The sequence below is a fragment of the Neodiprion lecontei genome, chromosome 5, assembly GCF_021901455.1.
Source record: "Neodiprion lecontei isolate iyNeoLeco1 chromosome 5, iyNeoLeco1.1, whole genome shotgun sequence".
Classification (NCBI taxonomy): domain Eukaryota; kingdom Metazoa; phylum Arthropoda; class Insecta; order Hymenoptera; family Diprionidae; genus Neodiprion; species Neodiprion lecontei.
In genome coordinates this window covers 16117573-16141735 of record NC_060264.1, presented here as the reverse complement: position 1 = coordinate 16141735, position 24163 = coordinate 16117573, and the positions used below count along the sequence as shown (strand labels likewise).

Genomic DNA, 24163 nt, shown 5'->3' with positions numbered 1-24163 from the left:
ATAAATTGCATGCAATCACTTCAGTTTGTTTGTAATCTAGAAATCACTGAAAATCTGTATGAAACCGTTTAGATATTCTTGAAATTAAACTTTTTCTTGAAAAATGCCGAAGGTAAACAACCAACCATCAACCATCAACCAACTTGATTTGTGCCAATGAAATTCACAAACTAGGTATATAAAATAAAAATTAATGCACTTGTATCGCAATAAAACGCTGCTGTGGAATTTAATATTCACGATAATGAATTCTAAGGAGAAATTTCGATATCATTCGTAATACAAATTGTTATAACCAGTGCAATTAGATTATAGTTATTAGTTATTAGATATATAGATATTAGTACTGACCTTCCAAATTCGGACCGTGTGCTTAGAATCGTTTGCCATCAATCATCGGATAAAAAATGATTTAATTTATTTAATAAATGATTTACAAGGGACATCATAAGTAGGGGAGTATAAACTCCCGAATGAAAAACAATGTCCATAAAAAGACAGCCATTGATTGAGAAAGAAAGCTAACCTTATATACAGACGGAAACAGTAAAGGAGTGGCCAAAACAAATCGCAGTCAAATCTTCATTAAGCTACTAGATCCTTCCCAAGCTCTTTCTTTCTCCTCCTCTACTAACACTCCATTCAAGTTATATTGGAGTTATGAAATCACCAACATGAAATCCGGCGAAAAAGTCCTGTAATCTCTACAACGATCTCGTGGCAAGAGAACAAAAAAAGTTGACCTTTAAGCTACTATTTTATTATCGATATGTGGATAACATTCTCACAGTTGTACCTGCAGAATTTATTCCTCAATTATCGAATGTTTTTAACGGGTTCCGCCCCAGATTACAATTCACTTGCGAGGCAGAGGTAGATAATAAAATAAACTTTTTGGACGTCACTGTCATTAATAATTCATCGATGATTCATACGAACTGGTACCAAAAACCTACATGGTCACAACGTTACTTGGATTTCACCTCCCACCGTCCGAGATCATATAAAATTAGGACTCTTACTAATCTTGTGGGTAGAGGCATAAAACTGGCGAATAATTGTTACCACGAAGGAACTCTCAAAACTATGAGAGAGGTCTTGTTAAAATATGAATTCCCTCCTTATTTACTTCATAAAACTATTAAAACTAGAGTCCGTAGAATTTGTGGCATGAATGATAATCACAATGTGATTTGTCAAAAGAATAATAATCCGTCAAGTTTTATCGTCATACCGTGCGTAACCTTTAGACTATTAAGACCATTATACGGTTTAAGCTAACATACAGTACGGTTTGACCATTTGTTTAACTATGACAATGTTAAAATCTTGCACGAAGAACCTCGCTATTATAAACGCATTATTCTCGAAATGTGTAACATTGTAAGTCATACGGACTCGGTTAACCTTAGGAAAAACGTACTTTGGGAAAGAAAAAAAGTTTTTGTTTTGGTATATTCTGAAAGTGGGTACTGAAAACTATTACCGTGATTTTTTCGTAGCTTGTGAGACTTGAGGGGGGGGGGGTAAGGTATTTAATTTTTTTTTCTTGCATTTTTTTTTTATTTTTGAAATTGAATCCGTAATATCTGAAGAATATTGTGTCAAAATTTCAAGTTAATTGGAGCAAAATTGACGAAGTTATGAGTATTTTTATACCTGCCGGATTTTTGTACCTATACCCGAACCGACCCGAGCGCGCTATTGTTACCCGGCGGATGTTTCGACGGCGGATGTTTAGTCGCGCGACTAATTGACGGCTAATTAACGGCAAATTATGCAATAGTCCGAATTCACATTTTCGACAATTGGCGAGCCAAGTTCATGTACGTGATGTTTCGTTCTCTATGTAGTACCTTACCTCCCACTTCAATCTATCGAAATTTCAAGGCAAGGACATACGTGTCTATACCTGGTCTATATACTTTGTCAGTGTGGCGTACAAAATTCAGTCAGCAGGAAATATCCTATCGAGCAGACGTATCCACGCGTTCTTATTTTCGCATAATTTCAGCTTCGTTTTCAATAATTTTTGTTATTAAATTATTACAAAAATGCCAAAAAAAATTCGAAGATCTGATAGACAATCAGCTAGTTCGAGATTATATCGACCCAAAAAAATTTTACCTCCCCACAAACGGAAAAGCGAAGACATTACGACAAGAAGCGCGTCAGCTAAAAAAATAAAAATGACCGTTGAAGATCAAATTACGGAGGATCTTGAAAAACATTATAGGGTAATTGATTTTTTATTGATCTTTGCAACAATTGCTACGCTAGTGAAGTGTGTGAAGTGTGACGGAAAAATAAATTTTCATTCCACTAAGAAAGAAGGTCTTGGATTTCACATCAAAGTGTCGTGCGAAAGTTGTAAACAAATTACAAACGTTCCGTCTAGTGCACGAATAAACTCTGGTATTTACGAAGTGAATTATCGGTTTGCCTTCGTGATGAGGATATTAGGCCTTGGATTAGTTGGCTGTGAAAAGTTCTGCGGCTTGATGGATTTGTCCAGTTCATTTTTATCAAGACCGACGTACAATAATTACGTGAACAAAATGTGCTCGACCATAAGAGAAGTAGCGAATCGATTTTTTTCATCTGCTACAAAAGAAGAAAGAGCAGCAACAGCCGAAGAAAAAAAAACTGAAGATGCCGACGAACTCAGTGTATCAGGCGACGGAACATGGAAAAAAAGAGGCTACTCATCTTTATTCGGCGTCACCTCGCTAATCGGTCACTTTACAGGTAAAGTTTTTGACATTCTCGTCAAAAGTTCATACTGCCACGAATGTAAAACTTGGGAACACAAATTAAACTCTGCCGAATACGAAGTGTGGCATGAAGCTCATGTAGATACTGGAAACTGTCGGGCAAATCATACTGGTGCAGCTGGAAATATGGAGGTCGAAGCGATAAAAACAATGTTTCAACGCTCGGTAAAGAATGGTGTACGATATCGCAACTATATCGGCGACGGTGACTCCAAAGCTTACTCCGGGTTAGTGAATTCTAAACCTTATGGTGATGATTTTTCAATAGAAAAAAAAGAATGTGTAGGACATGTTCAAAAAAGAATGGGCACTCGTCTACGTGAAATAGTCAAAAAGACCGTTGTAGATACCGAAACTAAGGGCGGAAAGAAAATCAAAAGAAAGAGTCTATCTGGTAAAGGGAAGCTTACGGCCAAAATTATCGATAAATTGACGGTATACTACGGGTTGGCTATCAGATGTCACTCTGATTCCGTAAAAAATATGAAGAACGCTATCTGGACAACGTTCTTTCACTACAGTTCGACGGACGAGAATCCACAGCACGAAAAATGCCCGAGCGGCGCGGACTCCTGGTGCGAATGGCAAAAAGCTGCAGCTGCTAATGCATTGGATTCATTCAAACACACGTATTGTGCTCTTCCCAAGGATGTTTTGGATGCGATCAAGCCTATCTACGAAGATCTGAGCAAAGATGCCCTCCTGGAGCGATGTGTCGGAGGCTTCACGCAGAACAACAATGAGAGTTTGAACCAACTTATTTGGAAAATCTCACCGAAGCACTTGAGTGGAACCTCTGTCGTCGTTGAAATTGCAGCTTATGTGGCAGCCAGTGTCTTCAATGAAGGTTCGTTTGCTTTACTCACCTTCATGCAAGACATGAAAATCAGTAGTGGATCAAGCGCTCATGACTGGGCGCGATCCACTGACTCCACACGCATAAGCCGAGCAGAGCAGGAAGCTGAACGACAAACCAAAGAAGGCAGGATTCGTCGTAGGCAGGAGCAAAAAGATGCATTGGACATCATCGATGATAGCAACATCCTGTATGGACCTGGCATTGATGACTCAGTGTGAGGTATGTCGATAAAATTCGCTTATAAACATTTTAACTGGATTTTTTTGTGTTTAAAACTTCAAAGCGTTTTTCCCACAACTCACGTTTTCAAAGTCGGTGCCCCTGATAACTTCAAAACTACTGCACCGATCCTTTTGAAGTTTGAACACTATTTCTGTACATCATTTACGAGGTAACGCTGTCGAGTCTTTTTTTTTTTTTTGTTCATAATTTTGATTTCGCAATAACAAATTAGGCGATTTTTTCCCAAAAAATTGTGTTTTTCACTTCAAAGTGTTCGAAAAAATGAAAAAAATTGGAAAAAAAAACTCGACAGCGTTACCTGGGAAAAACTATTATCTAACGAATGAACTTTGATTTTTTGATTTCAGATGATCCAGCACCAAGTTATGAGGGGCACCGCAATTCAACTCTTTTTCGAGACACGTCCGAACAATTGCTGCCATTGCCGTATTTTTTAATATTTCTTTGTAAAAATTTGATGAAATATTCTTCGAATGTCATACTTCAATGTACCATTGGTTGAGTAAAGAAATTTTAACTACGTCGTCAGAAAAAAAATCACGAAAACATGGCTTTTTTCGTATGATTTGACCTTACCCCCCCCTTAAAGATTAGTATCAATCGAGGAAGGACGGATTTTCGCAGATCGCCTGTCACGTGCAGAGCGGTCTCGCCGCGACGACTTAAACCTCTAGGTTTCCGCAGAGGTTTATTTTTATTTTTAACGTGGATACGTAGGTGAGCGTCCTCTACAGGGCGATCCCTGGGAAATGGATTGGAGGATTTGATGATATTAATGTAATAGAAATGTTTTCTATGGATCCCAAGTTTTAATGAAAAGATGGCAACAGAAATGAGAGACGGGCAAGCTTACAGGAATTTCTTATCTTAATGTTTCCTACTCACTCTTCGGTGTCTTCTGATGTCTCACTCGTTTACACTCATTCATCACTATTCTTATTACTAGACGTCTCTACAGAGTTCGTGGCTCGAGCTTTTGGCACTTATTCTAACTTCGAAGGCTAACGTCGCGACGCGAGACGCTTGGATCACCGCGTGTAGATTTAGAGGAATGCTCTCTCTAATCGTCGGAGACCCAAGACTTATAACTCTATACTCGACAGCTTTGAAGAAGCCTGTTTCCGTTGACGTTGGTTTGATCCTGTCTCGAACGGGACTGACTTCGCTCGCTCGTGCGACACCCCTTGGAGCGTCGGGCAGCGAGCGAGGTTTTTGCTGAATTTACAATTTTCAAACAAAGGCTTGCCTCGCGACATTCATTCCTGAAGCGCGTGATCTCGCGTTCGCCTCATCCTGGTGTTAATTACACCCAGGATCTGGCGGGCGCGGAGACGCTGACGTTGCTGACGGTCAACTACGCCGTTGCGCTTTGGTCGTGCCACGAACTGTTTTATAAATGAATATATTATATGAATTTAAAGCTACGCTGCCTCGTCTTTTCTAAAAGCGGTATTAATAATTATTGACATTGGTATATATGCGTGCGGCGTTCGTGACACGCTTATAGTTTCTGAACTATATGGCGTAGCCGGGTCAAAATTGAACATTTTTCGGGAAGAAACTGTTCTACGCCTCGGATAAGTTTCAGGGCACCGCTTTAAACATTGACCGAATCGCTTAAAATAAAGAAACCAATCGATTCTTTTGTTTCCTTGCAATGCACGATTAAAATAACAATGCTCCGTGATTTAAATACAGGACTTATTTTGTCAAGGACAGCACAGCACTCAACTTTTGTGGGAAATATTTTTCTCTAAAATCTAAAGAAAAAAATTTCTCTGTATTATCAATTTTGAATTTTGAATGATTTTTAGCACCCAAACCCGCACCTAACTTTTGTGGAAAACTTCAAAATATCTTCCTAGCTATCCAATTTACCCAAACAATAAGTTTTGGAGATGCGTTCTTTCTCGATGAAAGTCATGTACATTCTGACTGGACTAGACGTCAACAATACGACAATATTCTGGCATTGTATGATCCTCTAAGATTTTTAAATATTTTATAACTCCTTGTTACATGTAAAAATTGGCAAAATTACTATTGGTACTTGTGGAAAACATAATTTTATAATACTGATGTACAACTCCTCTGGTCTAATTCTAGATATTTTTCAAAGTTCAACACTGATTTACCTTTTGTTTTTTGGTTGTTTTTTAACATTGTATATAATGCATTTCAACGTCAGATTTTCGTTGTAACTCGGCTACTCGAAGTAGTCATCGAGAACTTACCGTGTATACATTAAATTGACGACCCGCGATGAAAGCTGGAAAAATTGATTTGATCGCGAGATTTTGGTGAGCCCCTGGCGTGATCAACAAGCTTCTCAATCGTCAGCTGCGCTATCCGCGGCTGTACTCTTCTGCACCAGATAGCTCAATACCGTGGAGACGAGAGGGGTAATTTAATAATAATAATAATAATGGAGAGATTAATAATAACAGAGAAAGAACGTACACTCGAAACGCTACGCAATTTACTAAAACAATAAAACGAAATAACATATTCTATAATACAAACTGAGTTTCATGTTCGTGACCGCATATTGTTGATATATGAATTAATTATCGTTGGATGAACGGTCAGGGATGAAAAGATGTATTATTCACACTAGATTATGTTTTTATTCGACGTTTCGGCATGACCCCGCCTACCATCATCAGGTTTCTTGAATACAAAATAAATAACAGAGTTTACATGAGAACTATACATATATATGTTCTCTTCAAAGAGCACGCAAGGATTGATCAGCCGACACATGATTGCGAGAGAGATAGCTGAAATTTTTCTCTTCCGGGTTACCAAATAAAGAAACAAAAAGAAAAAGAAAGATGGAAAAAAATCTACACACTCTCGGAATTGTTTTTTTTCATTCCTTTTTTCTCTTCTCGGTTATCAAAAATACAAAAAAGAAAGCGTTCGCTATTTGTTGATAGCTTTTCCGACCGAGCCGCTTAGAAGGAGCTGATCGCTGTGGTGTCAAAGATGAGAATTGAAGTTGTTTTATATACACCTTACTTATTCATTTCCTATTTACATATATACACATTAGTCAACGTTAGATTTCCATGTGATGGAAGGGGTTGTTGTGGTCCTCTGGCAATGCGGTGGAGGCTGTAGTGATGAGGAGTAGCGACGAATAGGTGTTGTGCTCGGTGGCGGCGTGTAGTGGCTCTCCGGTGAGCTAGGCAGCGTGTAGTAGCTCAATGTCGGTGAGACCGAAGTTGTCCTGTCGATCGGTGAGATCGGTGGTCTCTGATCCCAGCCGCGGCTCCACTTTGACAGCGGGAAACCACGCGAGTTGATTGAGAGACGCGCGTGGCTGCGTGGGTGGCGTCAGCGGCGCGTGTGACGTCGTGGGTGCTGTCCGCTGTGGCGCGCGATTGGAAAGTGTGTGATGCGTGTTGCGGCGCGTGACTTGTGTGGCGCGCGACAGGAAAGTTGGTTTTCACAAGGTTGTTGTGAACAAAGCGTGTTCACGACCACCTCGTGAAAACCAATAAACGCCCAAACTTATGCGCCCGAGCATCATCCACTTTCCAGTCGCGCGCCGCAGCGGACAGCACCCCTTACGTCACGCGGGCCGCTATCGCCACCCACGCAGCCACGCGCGTCCCGCAATCAGCTCGCCGATTTTGAATCAATTAGAAAGAATCGTTAGATTACCAGCTACGAGCACAACGCCCGCTGCTACAAACTGTATACAATAATTTTGGCGGTCCAGTGCATCTTCATCTACTGAAGGCTTAACAGCCAATTGATTACTTTTTACGTAGATTCAGTTCAATTAGATATAATATTGTTACAAAGGGTGAAATCACCCGTATTGCCCCCTCTTTAATGATCTAGTAGTCATCATAGATAAAAGACGTTTATAAACCTCTTATGTCTTTCAAAAGAATAAGGTTGCTGCGTCAACCAACATTATTGTAAAAACAGTCTTGTTTCAGACTTTAAACGAGAAACACATATTACGCATTAAAGCATTTTCACAACATTTTATTCACGCTCTTGATTTTTGACTTGATAATTAAACTCGCGGATCCATATTTATTCTCCGTAACGTCAAAGAACGTTACATTGGTGTCAGAAGCGGGATCTTGAGTTTCTTTTCAATTAAGTCAATTCAGTGCGTGAAATAAACTATTAGCAACAGTCGTATGACACGTTCTCGTCGTCGGGAAAGTGGCGGAGAAGAACATTCCATCACGGAAAATCCACAGGTTCCCGAGACAATTTGTGCACCTTCAGTGGACTCTTTACCTGTCCCTGCGATGGTCTCAGTCTCACAAATCGACCTACTAAAGATTATGAGCCAACTACAAAAAGCCGCCGAACGACATCAACGGCAGCTTCTGGATGCGGCTAGTCAACAACAACAACTTGTCCAGTTGCTTCAAGAGCAACGAGAACAGCGAGAAAGGAAGCTTGCCTCTCAGTTGGAGCAGCGGAGGCTAGATAGAGAAGCTCAAGAGCGTTCCGAGACCAGTCTTCATGAACTGTTCCGGACGACTGTGGCAGCTCTTCAGGCTGTCCATCAGGTGAACGGCTCAGGAGAACCGGCTGTCACCCCTCGAGGTTCCAGAGTCGCTACTCCACTTCCCTCTCCTGTTCCCTCTCCTGTTCCCGTTCCCGCTGCTCAGGAGGTCCAACATCCAGGACGATCCCAGGATGTTCATGACTCAAGGTCTGTGCCTTTTATTAGGGGGGTAGATGAATCCCCAATTTCTGGAACAAGAGTAAATAATGAGGTTGGTTTTTCCGAGCCTCTGCCTCAGGTTCAACCTTGTTATTCCCATTTAAGTCAATTAAATAATACAAGATTTTCTGGGGTTGCTTCTCAAATTAACGAGAAACCCTTTTATCCTTTAAAACCGCCAATTTTTGATGGAAAGATTCCATGGGCAGATTATGAACGTCAATTTAATACAATTGCAAAACATAACCAGTGGGACTCCGCCATGAGGGCCCACAGCCTCGCCTCTTGTCTTCGAACGCCGGCTTTGAATGTTTTAACGGCATTATCTGAAGAAGAAATTTCCGATTATGAAAAACTCAGCTCCGCGCTTAAATTAAGATACGGAAATGACCATTTGACAAAATTGTACACAGCTCAATTACAGACTAGAAGACAAGGACGAGACGAAGACCTCGCGTCTCTTAGCCAAGATATTGAACGGCTTTCTCGTGTAGCTTTGGCAGACCACGAACCGTCTCGCAATTTATTAGCGACACAAGCTTTCTTAAACGCAATCAGTGATCCAGAAATCAAAATGGCCGTTGGGATATCGGGTCTCACTTCTCTATGGGAGGCAACGGCCAAAGCCCTTGAGGTGGAGGCAATGAGGAAACAATATTTCGGGTTGAGCAGGCTTCGTCGGATTGAGGTGTCCAAAAATACCTCAGAAAGACGAAGTTTTGAACACTCGGAGGAGCCAACGCCTCGAAATTACAGAAATAAAAATAATAACAAGTATTATAATCGTGAAAATCGTGGTTCTCTTCGGAATCAGAGTAACAAACACGAAATTAGAGGCGCAGTTACGACAGATCAAAATGTAGTAACTTGTTTATTTTGTCATAAAATAGGACATGATGCCAATCATTGCTTTTTACTTAAAAAGAATAGTAGAGAAATGATACAAAACTCGCATTCAGATTCCTATAATTGGCGAAGAAGAGATAAAAAGGTTGGGGAAGAAAATCCTCAATCCCAAAACTAGCTCTTCTTCTGAGGCTGGTTTGAGGAACTAGTTCAGACGTTTTTATATAATATCATCATTGGAGTCAACTTCTTTCTTTGAATTATTTTGGGTATGCGTGACAGGCATTCCCAACCTATTTTATTGCCTGTCGGGGAAATGAAGCTCGTCGAAGGTTAGGTAATTGATGAAAATTTTTCGATCTTCTCATTCGCTCGTCTGAGCTCAGAGTAGATTTGATTAATTATTTGCGAGTTTCCCCAGAAACTTCTTTTGCTCGAGTAAGTTCCCGTTCCCGTAAGGAGGAATCGAGCATTTCTTTAGAGCTACTCAGAACTATTCATGAGGTTCATGAAGATTGGCTAGTAAAACAAACCTTTTCTTATTTATCGGCTCCTGTCTTGGTTATAAATGCAGAAGCTACGGCCGATCAAGTTTTTAAAGATTTTTGTACTTCCTTGACATGCGGAAGTTAACCTATACTTGCTTTATTAAGGCTTTAAGAAGTTGTTTGTTTTGAAATGATCTTTCGTTTTCCTAAGAGTTTTGTTCCTTCTAGAAACTTCTTCTCTGGAATCGAGTTTTGTGTCAGATAGGCTTTCGTTTCTTTTGAAATGTGAATCGAGCCACGATTATTTTTCGAGGTCGATGAGCGATTGCTTGATTTTCACATTTTATTAACCTTAAGTGTCAGTTTTTGTGAGTACTTTTTCAGGTTACTTGTCACAGCCTTTTCCCATCCAATCTTTCCCCGATTCCTTAGGATGACTGGTGGTCTTATTTTGAAGAAGAACGCAGAAATGATTCAGATAAGATCGTTTCTTTCCTTTTGAATACATATTTAATTTATTTTATTCGTGTATTCTCCCAAATTCACTTAGTGAATTTGAATTGTTATACCATCACTCACATTTGTCCTTCCAAAACTCTGGGGTGAGCTGTTTCTTAAGAAGATTAGGATCAGTCACCCATCTATTTCCTTATTTCCTATGAAAAGGAGTCTGGTTTGATTCTGTTTGGTCCTGGAATTTTCGGTTCCCGCCTCGATGTTTTCACCCGAACCTGTTTCGTTTGGGCAATCTTTCAAGAAGAGGATTTCTTTCAACATCGATCTGGACCAATGCTGATAACTTCAAATTCATGAAGCCACATAACACTCAATAACACTAACCTTTATAAAACAAGGCTCATAAATTTTTGAAATTATTTAACGCTCAACTATCTGCTCAAGGCTTTCTGTGGTTTACCTTGAGACTGTGGGCAAATGCCAGATAGTAAAAAAGGGAGTCTTTAAATTTTTAGAGCCACAGCTCCAACTCACCTCTGAGCACTGACTGCTAGATCACTTTTATAATTGTTTTATCTTTTCCGAGTCGGGAAGACTCTTTTCCTCGGGGGGGAGTTTGCCCCCTCTTTAATGATCTAGTAGTCATCATAGATAAAAGACGTTTATAAACCTCTTATGTCTTTCAAAAGAATAAGGTTACTGCGTCAACCAACATTATTGTAAAAACAGTCTTGTTTCAGACTTTAAACAAGAAACACATATTACGCATTAAAGCATTTTCACAACATTTTATTCACGCTCTTGATTTTTGACTTGATAATTAAACTCGCGGATCCATATTTATTTTCCGTAACGTCAAAGAACGTTACAATATTATTCGAAAAAATTTTTGATGCGTATACGTACTGGAATGAAAGAATGGTCTCTGACGCAGTCATGCACTTATTGACGAGCATACTTTTCCGCAACGGGCCCAATTGAGGAGACCGTAATATAAATATATGCTTATCACAATCAAATGTTCAGTTACAGACTCATTCATCATCAGCAAAATACAATCAAGTCTGTGAATAAACGTGAACTCTCGCATTTGTTGATTTCTCCAACGAACGCGGAAGGCGCAGTTTCCAAACAAACAGGTTCACCCGGTAGATACGCTCGAGGCACGTGCATGACGCCGCTTAGTCAGCTCTGCAGTCACTCTGCATTACCCAGGTAGTTGATGTGCACGCAGCTGCCGCAGCGATCTTCCAAAATCTGATGTATCGGCCAAGCCAATGTGCACGTGACCTACCCCCACCACGTCCAAATCCCCCCACAACTTGGTTCACCCGCAGGGCGAGCATAGGCAATCTCTTCACTAGTCTCTGACTTAACCCGAAGCTTATTTCCTACTTATTTCAACTAAACAAATCCTTATACGCCACTATACTTCAGACGCAATCAAAACTCAATATTCGAACTTCTCGTCTCAACCGCTGCTCAATGCAACGACAATTTCGACTATACATCACCTAAACTCGACTAAACACTATCTTAAATAAACGGCAACTTGACCAAGCGCAAGCGCCACTAAATGTAACCTCAACTAAACACAATCTCAAGGCAACACAACTCAATTACCATCATCTTATCTAAACGGGTACGGAACTAAGCGCAAGCGCAACTAAACGTAACCTCAACTATATGCTATCGCAACGCATCCGAAATCAAACCTTCTCAAAATATTGGAAAACGTTATTTGCTAATCCGAGCACTCCAATTCGGCACTTTCCGACCTACTCGAGAGGTGACACCGAAAAACCCGATAACGCGGCTCGACACGGTACAGCGGAATTCGGCTGTACTTAATTTCAAAAACGAGAGAGACTTAACTAAAACCGTGACTCTACTCAACTTTCTCAAGGACTCAAAATTAACTCTACTCTAACACGCGTACTCAGGCTACGGTCATCAAGCAAAAGAATCGGCAAAAGCATTTCGAGTACTCTTCTACAACGCAAATTCAAAACGGCTATCCGTTACTCGGCAAGATCCGATTTCGTCGATTGCGCAGCTCGACACGCACCTTTAATAGCATCGCGGCGCAGAACTTGACGCTAAATCGCAATCTCGTCCTCCGCACAGCTCCATGGCGCCTTGGTGGTGAGCGTGGTGCTTCCTCGTCGCAAGGTCTCTAGTCAATTGTTGGCTGGGTGAATGGGGAGAGGCTGCGGCGCGCCGGCCGCCAGCGGGAATCGCCTCCACCTTGGGTTCCCGCGATGCGGGGATCTGCGTTGGCTCCCCCTTGGTATCCGATTTAAGTTTCGCAGCGTTTCTAAACGCGCTGAAAAGATTTATAGCTCGTCGGGGAAAGTGTGCGAATATTTACTCCGACAACGGAAGTAATTTCTAGGGCGCGAGTCGAGAATTGCGCGAGTTGTACGATTTCATCACTCAGCAATCTCATAATCAAACAATCGATCAATTTTGTAACGATTAAGCGATTCAGTGGCATTTCATCCTACCATATTCTCCCCATATGAGAGGCAGGTATAAAATCGGTAAAAACGCACTTGCGTCGAGTATTGAGCGAAGCGTTTTTGACATTTGAGGAAATGTATACCGTATTAGTTCAGACCAAGGCTGTTTTGAATTCGCAACCGTTAATGCCGATCTCAAGCGATCCTACTGACCTCGAAGCGTTGACTCCGGGTCATTTTTTAATCGGAGGCTCGCTCAACGCGATTCCAGAAAGAAACTTCAACGAAACACCGTCAAATCATTTAACGCCTTTTCAATATCTCGCGAAGTTAACACGGCAGTTCTGCACATGATGCTCCAACGAATATTTGTCAAGGCTTCAACAGCGATACAAAGAGAATCGCGAGGATCGAGTCTCTGATCTCAAGGTGGGAACAATGGTTCTCCTGCGTGACGACCAAACTCCCTCTATGCAGTGGGTATTAGGGTGAATACTCGAGTGTCACCCAGGAAAGGATTGTCAGACTCGAATAGTTAGTATAAGAACGGCCAAGGGCACTGTTAAGCGTACGGTAGCGAAAATATGTATCCTGCCAATAGAAATTTAAATTTAAAAAAAAAAAAAGTTTATCAGTTTCAGTACCATTCTTGTTTGTGATACCGTAGCGTAAGTGCAATATACCAAAAATTTGTTATTTGTTGAAAGCTCCGTCTTTCAAGGCGGGCGATATTTTTGAGCTGAGAAGTCATTCGAATGTCACGCACTTTGTGCAGAAAGAGAAGGGAGAAATGTAAGCACTAGCGTCAAAAAAAAAATAGATGGCCGCGGCCTACGAAAACGAGTAGAAGCACGCTCGACAGAAAATTATATATCCGCGATACAAACATAAGATGTAATAAAAGGTTTGTTAATGGCGGGGGGGGTAAGGGTTTCCGCGTAAAAAAAAACATTTTTTTTGAGAATTTTTTTTTAATAGTATGGATTGAGCAAATTTAGTCAAACCTTTTGTACATTATTAAGTATACTTTTAAGAATATTCTGTGATTTTTTATGCGCAAATATCTAAAAACCAACCGGTGACAGAGCTTGCCCCAGAACGTCTCAGAGAAAAAACAATTTGCGGTGTTCACTATATCTCGATCGGAAATTATCTGATATCAAAAACCATTAAAATTCAGTCAAAGTATCATCAAATCCTCCCCCCAACGTTCTTAGATTATTTTTTTTTACATTTCAAAATTTTTAGTGGCCATCTAAAGTGTAAACTGCTATTTTCCACGAAGAATTCCGCCATTTTGTGGGTGGAAAACCCCCTTAATGTAAAAAAAAAAAAATTTCAACGAAACGTTGGGGGGAGGTATTTTATATGTAAAAAATGTGTACCAAGTTTGAAATGAATCGGTCAAGTAGTTTTTAAATGGCAGTGAACACGGACTTTGAGAAAGTAGTTTTGAGAAAAAATCACAAGCGCACGATCGAATGTACAACGACAAACTGACGCTCGGCTCTCGTTTTAAAACATGATACAGTGTAAAGTATACATACAAATATGAAATATGTCTTGATGGCTTTATTTAATTGTCTTTACTAAATAAAATATTCTCGAAACAGGATAATGGACCAGAACGATAGAAGTGAATAAGCTGTATACCTGCTGTCAGAGCTATAGTGTTAAAGGGCAGGAGACTAACTAGACAATAACTTCAAGAGTTTTGCTCAGTTCGACTTAAAATTTTGGGAATATATTTTTGAAATGTTTAACAATCAGATGAGACGAAAAAAAATTCGATTTTTCGAAAATGCAAAACCTAACGTCCCCTTAAATTCAAAGTGACATAAGCAAATGTGTAATATCATTTCACGTAACCTCCGTTTACCTCATCCAAGGGTACACAAAACAGGGGATTCTTGTAAGACCCATTGCGAAATCGAAGGCTGCACAGGTTTTGCTGTTATACAATGTTCATGGTATATCCTTGTGCTTTAAATACTTTTTCGACGACTATTGTTGTTGAAAAATGTAAATTTGAACAACTGGTGAATTTGAAAAATTAACGACGGAGCCAGGAATCGAACCTGGTATCTAGCGATGCTTTACCGGAGACTTACTCCACTAGACCATCTAGCCGCCCTGACTCTGTTGTCGTTAATTTCTCTCATAACCAGTGAGTTCAAATTTGTTTTCATGTGCCCGATTTGTATGAGTCAGAATTTCTTCTCTGCATGCACGATGTAAGGAGACTGTATTGTGTAGATGTTATGTTTACCCTTTCAATCCTTTGCTTCCGATGAGAAGCCCGTAAGACGGCAATGCCGTCTAATAAATGAGATGCGGGTGTGCAAATCATTAATCTACGAGAGAATTTTGTTGAAAATATGTAAACTTGAACAACTGGTGAATTTGAAAAATTAACGACGGAGCCAGGAATCGAACCTGGTATCTAGCGATGCTTTACCGGAGACTTACTCCACTAGACCATCTAGCCGCCCTGACTCTGTTGTCGTTAATTTCTCTCATAACCAGTGAGTTCAAATTTGTTTTCATGTACCAACTTTATGTGTTGTGTGAGAATTTCATCTCTGTATGCACGATGTAAGGAGACTGTAGTGTGTAGATGTTATGTTTGCCCTTTCAATCCTTTGCTTCCGATGAGAAGCCCGTGAGATGGCAATGCCGTCTAATAAATGACGCCCGCATCTCATTTATTAGGCGGCATTGCCGTCTTACGGGCTGTGTAGATGTTATGTTTACCCTTTCAATCCTTTGCTACCGATGAGAAGCCCGTAAGACGGCAATGCGGTCTAATAAATGACGCCCGCATCTCATTTATTACACGGCATTGCCGTCTTACGGGCTTCTCATCGGAAACAAAGGATTGAAAGGGTAAACATAACATCTACACACTACAGTTTCCTTACATCGTGCATACAGAGACGAAATTCTCACACAACACGTAAAGTTGGTACATGAAAACAAATTTGAACTCACTGGTTATGAGAGAAATTAATGACAACAGAGTCAGGGCGGCTAGGTGGTCTAGTGGAGTAAGTCTCCGGTGAAGCATCTCTAGATACCAGGTTCGATTCCTGGCTCCGTCGTTAATTTTTCCTTCATGTTGATTTGATGACAGGTCTGCACTTGCTGTCCACTTCAATTCCTTCTGTGCTAACTTTTCTTTTTTTCATCAATCTAAGCTTCCATTCGTTGGTTGAAAATTGGTGTTCCTTCTCTATTGATATCGTTCTATCTCCTTGACTTGCTGAATTATTCTTGCTACCACTCTGCCCGTTATTCCCCAAAATCACCTTCTTTATATTATTTTTTTCTCTATATTTGTGTTGCTGTTCACTCCGCAAAACACCTCTTTCTCCTGTGGTTAACATAGATCCTGGTCGCCCTCTTTCCTGGTTATAGGAATATTTGTTTATTATTATTCTCTGGCTTATTTGGTTATTCGCACTTACAATTTCATTTTCCTTTTTCTTTTGTGATACGTCCGACCATCCACCGTCTCCATCGCCTTGTCTGCTGGTTGAAACTCCTCCTTTCTGTTCGTTGGTTGAAAAGCCAGTATGATATTTTTTGTTCGCTTCCCTATATTTTCGCTGCTGTTCCCGTCGTCTAATTTTTCGCTCTTCTATGTCCATCACATTGGTTGGTCGTCCTCTTGATTTATTTTTGAAATCAATAATCACAATCGATTCTTCTAATTCTTCGACACCCTTCGTTGAATTATATTTACTACCGCTCTGCCGGTTATTCTCCAAAATCACCTTCTTTATATTATTTTTTTCTCTATATTTGCGTTGCTGTTTGTTCGCTATTTGATAGCTCGTAGTTCGACCGAACCGCGTGGAAGGTGTGAGTCGCTTGAAATCAAAAATGAGTTTGTGGTGTTGAGTTTATTTATACTTATTATTTATTTTATTTACATATATACAGTTATCGTAAGGGTTGCCAAGTGATACATGGAATAGTTTTTGTGGTGAAACAATGCGGTGGAGGCTTCAGTGAGGATGTCGGTCGTCGAGGGGGTTCAGTCACAGTCCTGGGTGGCGGAGTGTATCGGCTCTCTGGAGAGCTGGGTGGCGTTGGGGGACGGCGGTTCTCAGCTGTCTTCACCGGAGACTCCCACTCACTATCTGTCGTCTGGGTGGCAGTTGACACAAACGAGCGCTGCGGCTCGGGAAATAGGGATACTGGAGCTGGGATGCGTCGGTGATAGCTCGGAGAGGTCAGTCGTGCTCTGCGTACATCCCACAAAGAAAGCAGTACGGCTGGTGGTCTGGTCAGTGGTCGTGATGGGGTGTCAATTGGATGCAGTATTCAAGGGACAGGCGGGTTGGATGCAGATGTCTTTGTGAGTTGGCTGGCCGAAGCCAGATGAAAAGAGTCCGTCATACAAATGTCTTGCAGTCCGGTCTGTCGTAGAGTCAGTCAACTGTCGTAGCGTCAGTCACAGTCGTTGTAGCGTCAATCAAAGTCGGTGTAGCGTTGATGAGCGGGAACGGCGTGGCGTTGAAGCGTCAGCGTCTGTTTGATACGTCAGGACGAGGTGAACCCGAAGTGTCCTGCCGATCGGTCTGATCGGCCGTCTCTTATTGCAGCCTCGGTTGGTCTTTGGCAGCGGGAGAACACGTTGGTTGATTACGCAACGCGCTCGGCTGCGTGGGTGGCGTGAGCGGCGTGCGTGACGTCACACTTTCTTCTGGGTCGCGTGATTGGAAAGTGTGCAAGGCTGGTTGCTTCGCGGGGGTTGGAAGGCGCGCGACCAACGAGTTGCGTTCACAACGTTGTTGTGAACACTGTTCATTCCGCAAAACACCTCTTTCTCTTGTGGTCAACATCGATCCTGGTCGTCCTCTTACCTGGTTATACGAATATTTGATGGATATTATTCTATGGCTTATTTGGTTCTTCGCACTTACAATTTTATTTTCCTCTTTCTTTTGTGATACTTCCGACCATCCACCATCTTCATCGCCTTGTCTGCTGCTTGAAACTCCTCCTTTCTTCATTGTCATCGTAAATCCTGGCTGTCCTTTTGAGTGTTTGGTGATATATTTAGATTTACTATTATTTGATTGTTACTTTTCATACTTATTACTCACTATCTGAATTTTATTTTGGTTCTGCAAGACATCAAAGTGTCGACTGTCTCCGTCGCCGGTGAAGAGTAGCGAGAATTGTGTTTCATTTTGTGATCCGATCCAGTGTGGATGAATTTGTTCTTCGCGATACACGATTAAACCTATCTTAAAAATGTCCGCAGCTGCAGCTAATTCTGCTTCTCCCCCATATATTCCATTTTTATTCATATGTGATTCGTAATCACCAGGTGACCTAATCACAGCACCGTTTGACTCATTACCTGTAATAAAACCCGCAAATGTAGACCAATTATCCGCTATATTTGAAACGATACTCAGTCTCACCTCTGCGTGTCAATCTTGAGTGCCGTATACACAATACGCCAACGCGCGAAAAAGACAATTCCCGTCGGGAATCATCTTGATAATTTTCGTTTGCATGGTCATTTTTTGCGCGTCAGAAACAGATGCCTATAAAGATATTTGTCAAAGACTGTCATAAACAGCCGATGACGGCTGTCAAAGGGTTTGCTAGATGCTTTTTGTTTTGTTTTCGGGATCTCACCCCACCGCCAACTTCATGCGTATACTATTGTTATTATAATTTTTTTTATACTATTGTTATTACAATCTTTTTCTACGTTTATTTGTTTGAAACTTTTTTATTAGATAGAGAAATGTACAATATATATATTTTTTCAAATTCTTGGACTTGTATTTGACTATTTTTTACATAAATGTGATTATATTTAGGGCTGGCTCACCCCTTCAATTTATTTATTTATTTATTTATTTTTTGAGAGAAAGAAAAATACTTTATCCATTTCTCTTCAGGAGAAAACTTTTCCAGTTGGATTGGTTCAAAAATATTATGTTCTTGTGGGTGAAACTGCCAAAACGCCCCTTGACATGCCTCACTTTGAAGAGCGGTTTCACCCTCTTAAAGTGTTTCATGGCCGATAAAAAAAAAATACGTGTCGCTTAGTTTTTAGTCTACTATAATGTATTATAAAAGAAATCAAATCCGAGAGTTCAGGCTGGGATACCTTCCTTGTAAGTAGACGAAATCTCGATCATTTCATCCAATTGGGTGCCAGGTACAGTACCGCGAGATTCACTGAGGAAAAGAAAAGTGATGATAGGAAATAATTACCGGACAAGAAATACTCGGCTGTTCAGTATTTGGTGGGGGGGTGGGCCGGAGCTATAAATTCTGACACATCCATCAATAAGTCATAAGTGAAATTTGTAAGAAGCTGTTACGTCCGTGAATGAGGTTTACTCCCGAGCGGTAGGAATAAACTGGTTTGGATTCACTTTTACGTACTAGGACAACCGGAAATCAGTATGAGGGTTGAATAACGTTGGGTTTGTTTGAGATATCAATTATATATTGATTGCGAAGAAGCTGAAATAGCGATAAGAACGAAGTGTGCTGTACGAAGCTATATAAGAAATCTAGATGTGACGTTGCTGAAAGTTAGAACAGGAGTGTCTCCAGAGACGCAAAACATATGCGTGCAGAAAAGGTCTGAAAATGCTGAAGGATGGGAATGGGATTAGATGAGTAAAGTCGATAGTGAGTAGCATGAGGCTAGGTAGAGATAAGAGGACAGGACAGAAACCGTGATATTAATATAAGAACTGTGGGAGAGTTAGCGAGCAGGAAAAATAGAGAGGGGTAGTACGCCGGACGTAACAAAAAAAAAAAAAGATTTATTGCGAAGAAGAGAAGGCAGTCATCATGTCAACTGTCTTTTACACAGTTCTGCCCAGGTGGGGGGAGAAAAAAAAATGGAACAGAAAATCCAAAATTGAACGTAACACCAAATACAAGAATACAAACACATACGTGAGAATTCTGAACAATCCTAAGAACAGATATTATTCAAAAAAAAGTTAAACCAGAGGGTATGAGTGGTTATAAGATAATTTACAATATTACAAATATTAATCGATCTCCTAAACAATACTAGATATACGCAGTGCCGCTATTGAGAGAATCACTCTCATAAGGATTCATTACAGTATTGGTCGGCAGCCTAAACTAGAAATAATGACCTACAAACTATCGGTATCAATAACGGAGTTGACAGGAGTATGAAATTCGTTAACAAACATAATGGAAGATAACCTAATAAATTTACTTCTTTTCCAGCCTTTTCGAAACACAGGGTTTCACCCGGTAGTTTGTACTAAGACGGTGCGGGGGAGGGGGGGGGGCTTTTCCGTTGCAATTCGATTTGGCTTACCGGGATATATGGTAGCAGGAAACAATACTTGGTATACGATTCTGTAACGGACAGCTGATCGAGATTGCCATCGACATCAACAATGCCCGTAACATACAAAAAATCACAACAACAACAGACGATGACCGACGCCTCGTTGACAACGCTGACTCGAAGATCCTCCGGAAAGGTCGTGAATAAGGAGGAGACGACGAGAATGTAGCGGGATGGGAAATCGAAACGAGTATAAATAGAAGAACCGCGGAGAGTATCGCCTGCAGTTGACCGGCATAGCGCCGAACTGACTCACTAGCTATAGAACTCTGTTTAACGAGCAGTTAACCGGCACAGCGCCGAACTGACTCACAGTATAGGGTAGATTTTGTAAAGGACGGGCAGTTGTCCGGCAAAGCGCCGAACTGTGGCACACAAGGTTTTTTTTGATAACGAAGTGTTCCTCGTCTTGAGGGTACTATCGAATTTAGCTTCAATAGATTGTGACAAGGAATTTCAAGCAAAGCGCTCAATTCCAATTTAACGCCATGTGAGTTAGATAGAATCCACGGTAGCACGGGATGTCTAGAGCAAGAGGAAATATTCCATAAGAGCCATTAGATTAGAAAATTTGAGCCGTGAGAATAACTAGGAGCAGAACCTATAAATTCTAGCAATATTATTTTATTTTATGTTATTTTATGATTTTCGCGGTTAATTCATAGAATTAAGATTGTTTGAGCGCTTGGCGCAGAGTTGTACTGACACTTTCCTATTAAAACTTACTTTGGTTGATTATCACACACTTATACCACGCGTCAGTTTTCTCTGTCCTTCACGGTTTGTTTATTCAGTATTTCACCTTGTATTATATAAAAAACCGACAGGCAGCCAAGGTTGTCCCTGGTCTGCAGAATCGGTATTGTGTTTGGGTCATCAACTCAGGGCTAGAAATGGGAAGGCGACACTGTTTATTCCAAGTTCGCAGTCAGAAGGGAGCAGCGGGAAACCCGTATCTCCAAACAGATGACATACACCTCACTCTCTTGTCTCCGATCGGTAGCAAAAGCAACACAGCTCTTGTCTAACGTAAGGGAGCATAGGAAGGAGGTGCTTGTTCACAAACCAAGGCGGCTTTGGCATCACCTAAGTCCGTGTAGATCAATTGATTCAGGGTGTTTTTTGGGTCGGAAAGACCGACCTTCCTTTTGCCCATCAGAGGGGGTCCTTTATATTATTTATATTTACCTTAATTTCAAGCTTAAGGCAAAAGAACTTCAAAATAACGAGGATTTCTCACAGGCAAAGACCTAAAAAAAATCGCATACGTTACAATACACACGAAAGAGAAAAAAAAATAAGTTCACTCAAACATGATGTTAGAACGGTTTAATATCTCGATTAATGTCTTCGTCTCATTGTATGATAGAACACCTCTTGTATATCAAGATCAAACAAAGCAACCACATAGAAAAACTACTTCGAAAATTCAATATGTCTGAATGTAATCCCTCGAGTATACCAGCAGATCCAAATGTCCGGTTGAATAAAAATCAATGTCCTACTACAAAACAAGAGATTCATGAATGTGAAAAGATTCCATACAGGGAAGCTGTTGGATCTTTGATTTTCATAGCGACTACAACACGCCCTGATATTATGTTTTCCGTAAGCCAGGCAAGTCAATACTTAACCAATTGGGGATAAGAACATTGGAAAGCTGTCAAAGGAATAATGCGTTATCTAAAACGGACGCAAGAGCTCGGTATAATATTTAGCAGAAATAATCAAGGATGCGAAGTTATTGGATACATCGACGCGGACTACGCTGGGAACATCGATACAAAAAAATCGACCAGCGGCTATATCTTCATGTTCAACGGAAGTCCAGTTACCTGGTCGAGTCAGCAACAGCAAGTCGTTGCTTTATCGACCACAGAAGCTGAATACGTCGCCTTCGCGCGAGGAACGCAAGAGGCTTTATGGTTGCGCACAGTACTCGAGGATCTCGGATACGGAAAAGAAACTATAAAGATCAAAGTCGACAATCAAAGCGCGATAAAAATGACCAAGAATCCTGAATATCGTAAGCGAACTAAACATATAGATATTAAATATCACTTCGTACGCGATATGTGTGAGAAAGGATACGTAATTATAAATTATATTGAATCTAAACTGCAGCTTGCTGAAATTCTAATTAAGCCATTAGCTAAGCACCAATTCGAAGGTCTAACAGCAACATTACATATCATCAATTAAACGGCATTGAATAAGAGAGAGTGTTGGCCGTATTCAGGCCGTTCACCGATAACAAGAGAGTCCTTTGTTTTATGCATTTGTTCTGCGATATCTTTTTATGTTTCTTCGTATGTTATTATTCCAAGAGTCTCCATCTTGTACACGTCTGTTTTTCTCTGAATAAATTCATCCTTTCCTTTCTAATAATTCAATAATTTTTTTCTCAAATCTGTATTGAAATCTATGTATTTTTTAAGCCACGGTGTTTGTCTGAACTTGAGAACTCAATGAATTTTAAATAATTTTAAACCTAACTCTAAACATTGTTTTAAAACGCGGTCATGAATAATGTAGTTTCGCTTGGAGAGTAGCGTGGTCGTCATTTTCGGTTGCTTGCTACTTGAGGTCGGAGGTATGTGGTGCTCCGGGAAAGTGGCAAATCTTTGTGCATTTCGTACAGTTCCTCGGGATATTCCACGTATACCTCTAATATGTAGCCAAACTCGGCTCCGTCCGAGATGGTAAAAACATCAAATTGCTCGAAATTCGAGATCCATTCAAAGGAATTGTACGGTAGAGCAAAGCTCATGGCAGCACCGTACAAGTTGTTGACGTCGAAGTACATAAGGTAGGACTCCTCTAGCTCTGGATTGAAAGCACCTCCCATGTACCTATTACTCGCTTCTGCATACAATTCCTTTTTCTATGAACATAGTCATATCTACGTCGGTGAGAAGCTCGAGCTCCATGTCGGTACACTGTTGCATTGCGTCAAACAACAGCCCGGGCGCGGTGTAATAATGTAACGGGTCCAGGTTGTGCGTTGCCCAACAACTCTGCCGAAAGTTTTCAAAAACGTCTGCCAATAGAAAAACGTCGGTTTGCAAATATAAGTCTGAGTACTCTCCTAACGTTCTAATCCTGAAAGCGTGCCAAACTTTGCATGCGTGCCAGTAATCTTCATCCGAAATATCTTGGTTGTTCAATTTTGAATAAAATTTTTCCTCGGGCGGTAACTGAACGTCCTCAAGCGTCTCCCAACCATCCATGTACTCATACTGGAGAACACCTTTCCTGGTTAATAACTTAAGTTTGTCGGAGCTAGTGCAAAATTTACGTGTGATTGTCTTTTGGTTATCATTCAAATACGTTGCCAATTTTTCGAGGCAGCTGGGCATAAAACGATACGAATCTATAAATCTAAACTGTAGGTCTGTTCCTTTAACAAATTTTGTAAACGAAATATACTTTTCTTCATTAACGGGTAGAAGCTGAATAGTACCCTTACAAGTTGTCGCCAATGCTTTAATCAGAAAATGCGAATCGTCACCTGACAGATTATGGAATATCACCGGGATAGTATGTGAGTTCTGATAACTTAGATTACAGCCTTGGTGAGCAGCACCACGGTACTTTCCAGTGAAATGACTGTGATCACGATGTTTGACATCTTCGAGCGTGAACGGTTTTTTGCAAATGTGACACACCGTTGATAAATTTAATTTGTTAAGCTGATTGCAATTGAGCGATTCTATGGGTACAACAGTTGTGAAATATGGTTATAACGAATGCTCCAATTTCTTCAACTCATTCACAAACCATTGGATGCAAGTCTCTTCACGGTTAATTTTGAACGTTGAAATGGAATCATCGAAGGCGCAACGGAGGTAATATGCTACGCTGTACGGAACATGGTTCTGGTAAATTGTTCTATTTTCTGACACTTGAATATGAGTAGGTTGCAGCAAACATTCAAGATCTGCGTAAATGCAGA

General features: G+C 40.7%; 2 protein-coding genes across 5 annotated transcripts in view; both read left to right on the top strand.

The window, feature by feature from the left end:
• LOC107228136 (zinc finger protein 37) overlaps positions 1-24163 on the top strand; it is a 185516-nt gene that overhangs the window by 98563 nt on the left and 62790 nt on the right. The window lies entirely within an intron of this gene.
• Positions 3043-4457, top strand: LOC124294527. The gene is made up of 2 exons (XM_046740061.1): positions 3043-3852; positions 4224-4457. The coding sequence occupies exon 1, from the start codon at positions 3078-3080 to the stop codon at positions 3849-3851; it is 774 nt and encodes a 257-aa protein (XP_046596017.1). The 5' UTR covers positions 3043-3077; the 3' UTR covers position 3852; positions 4224-4457.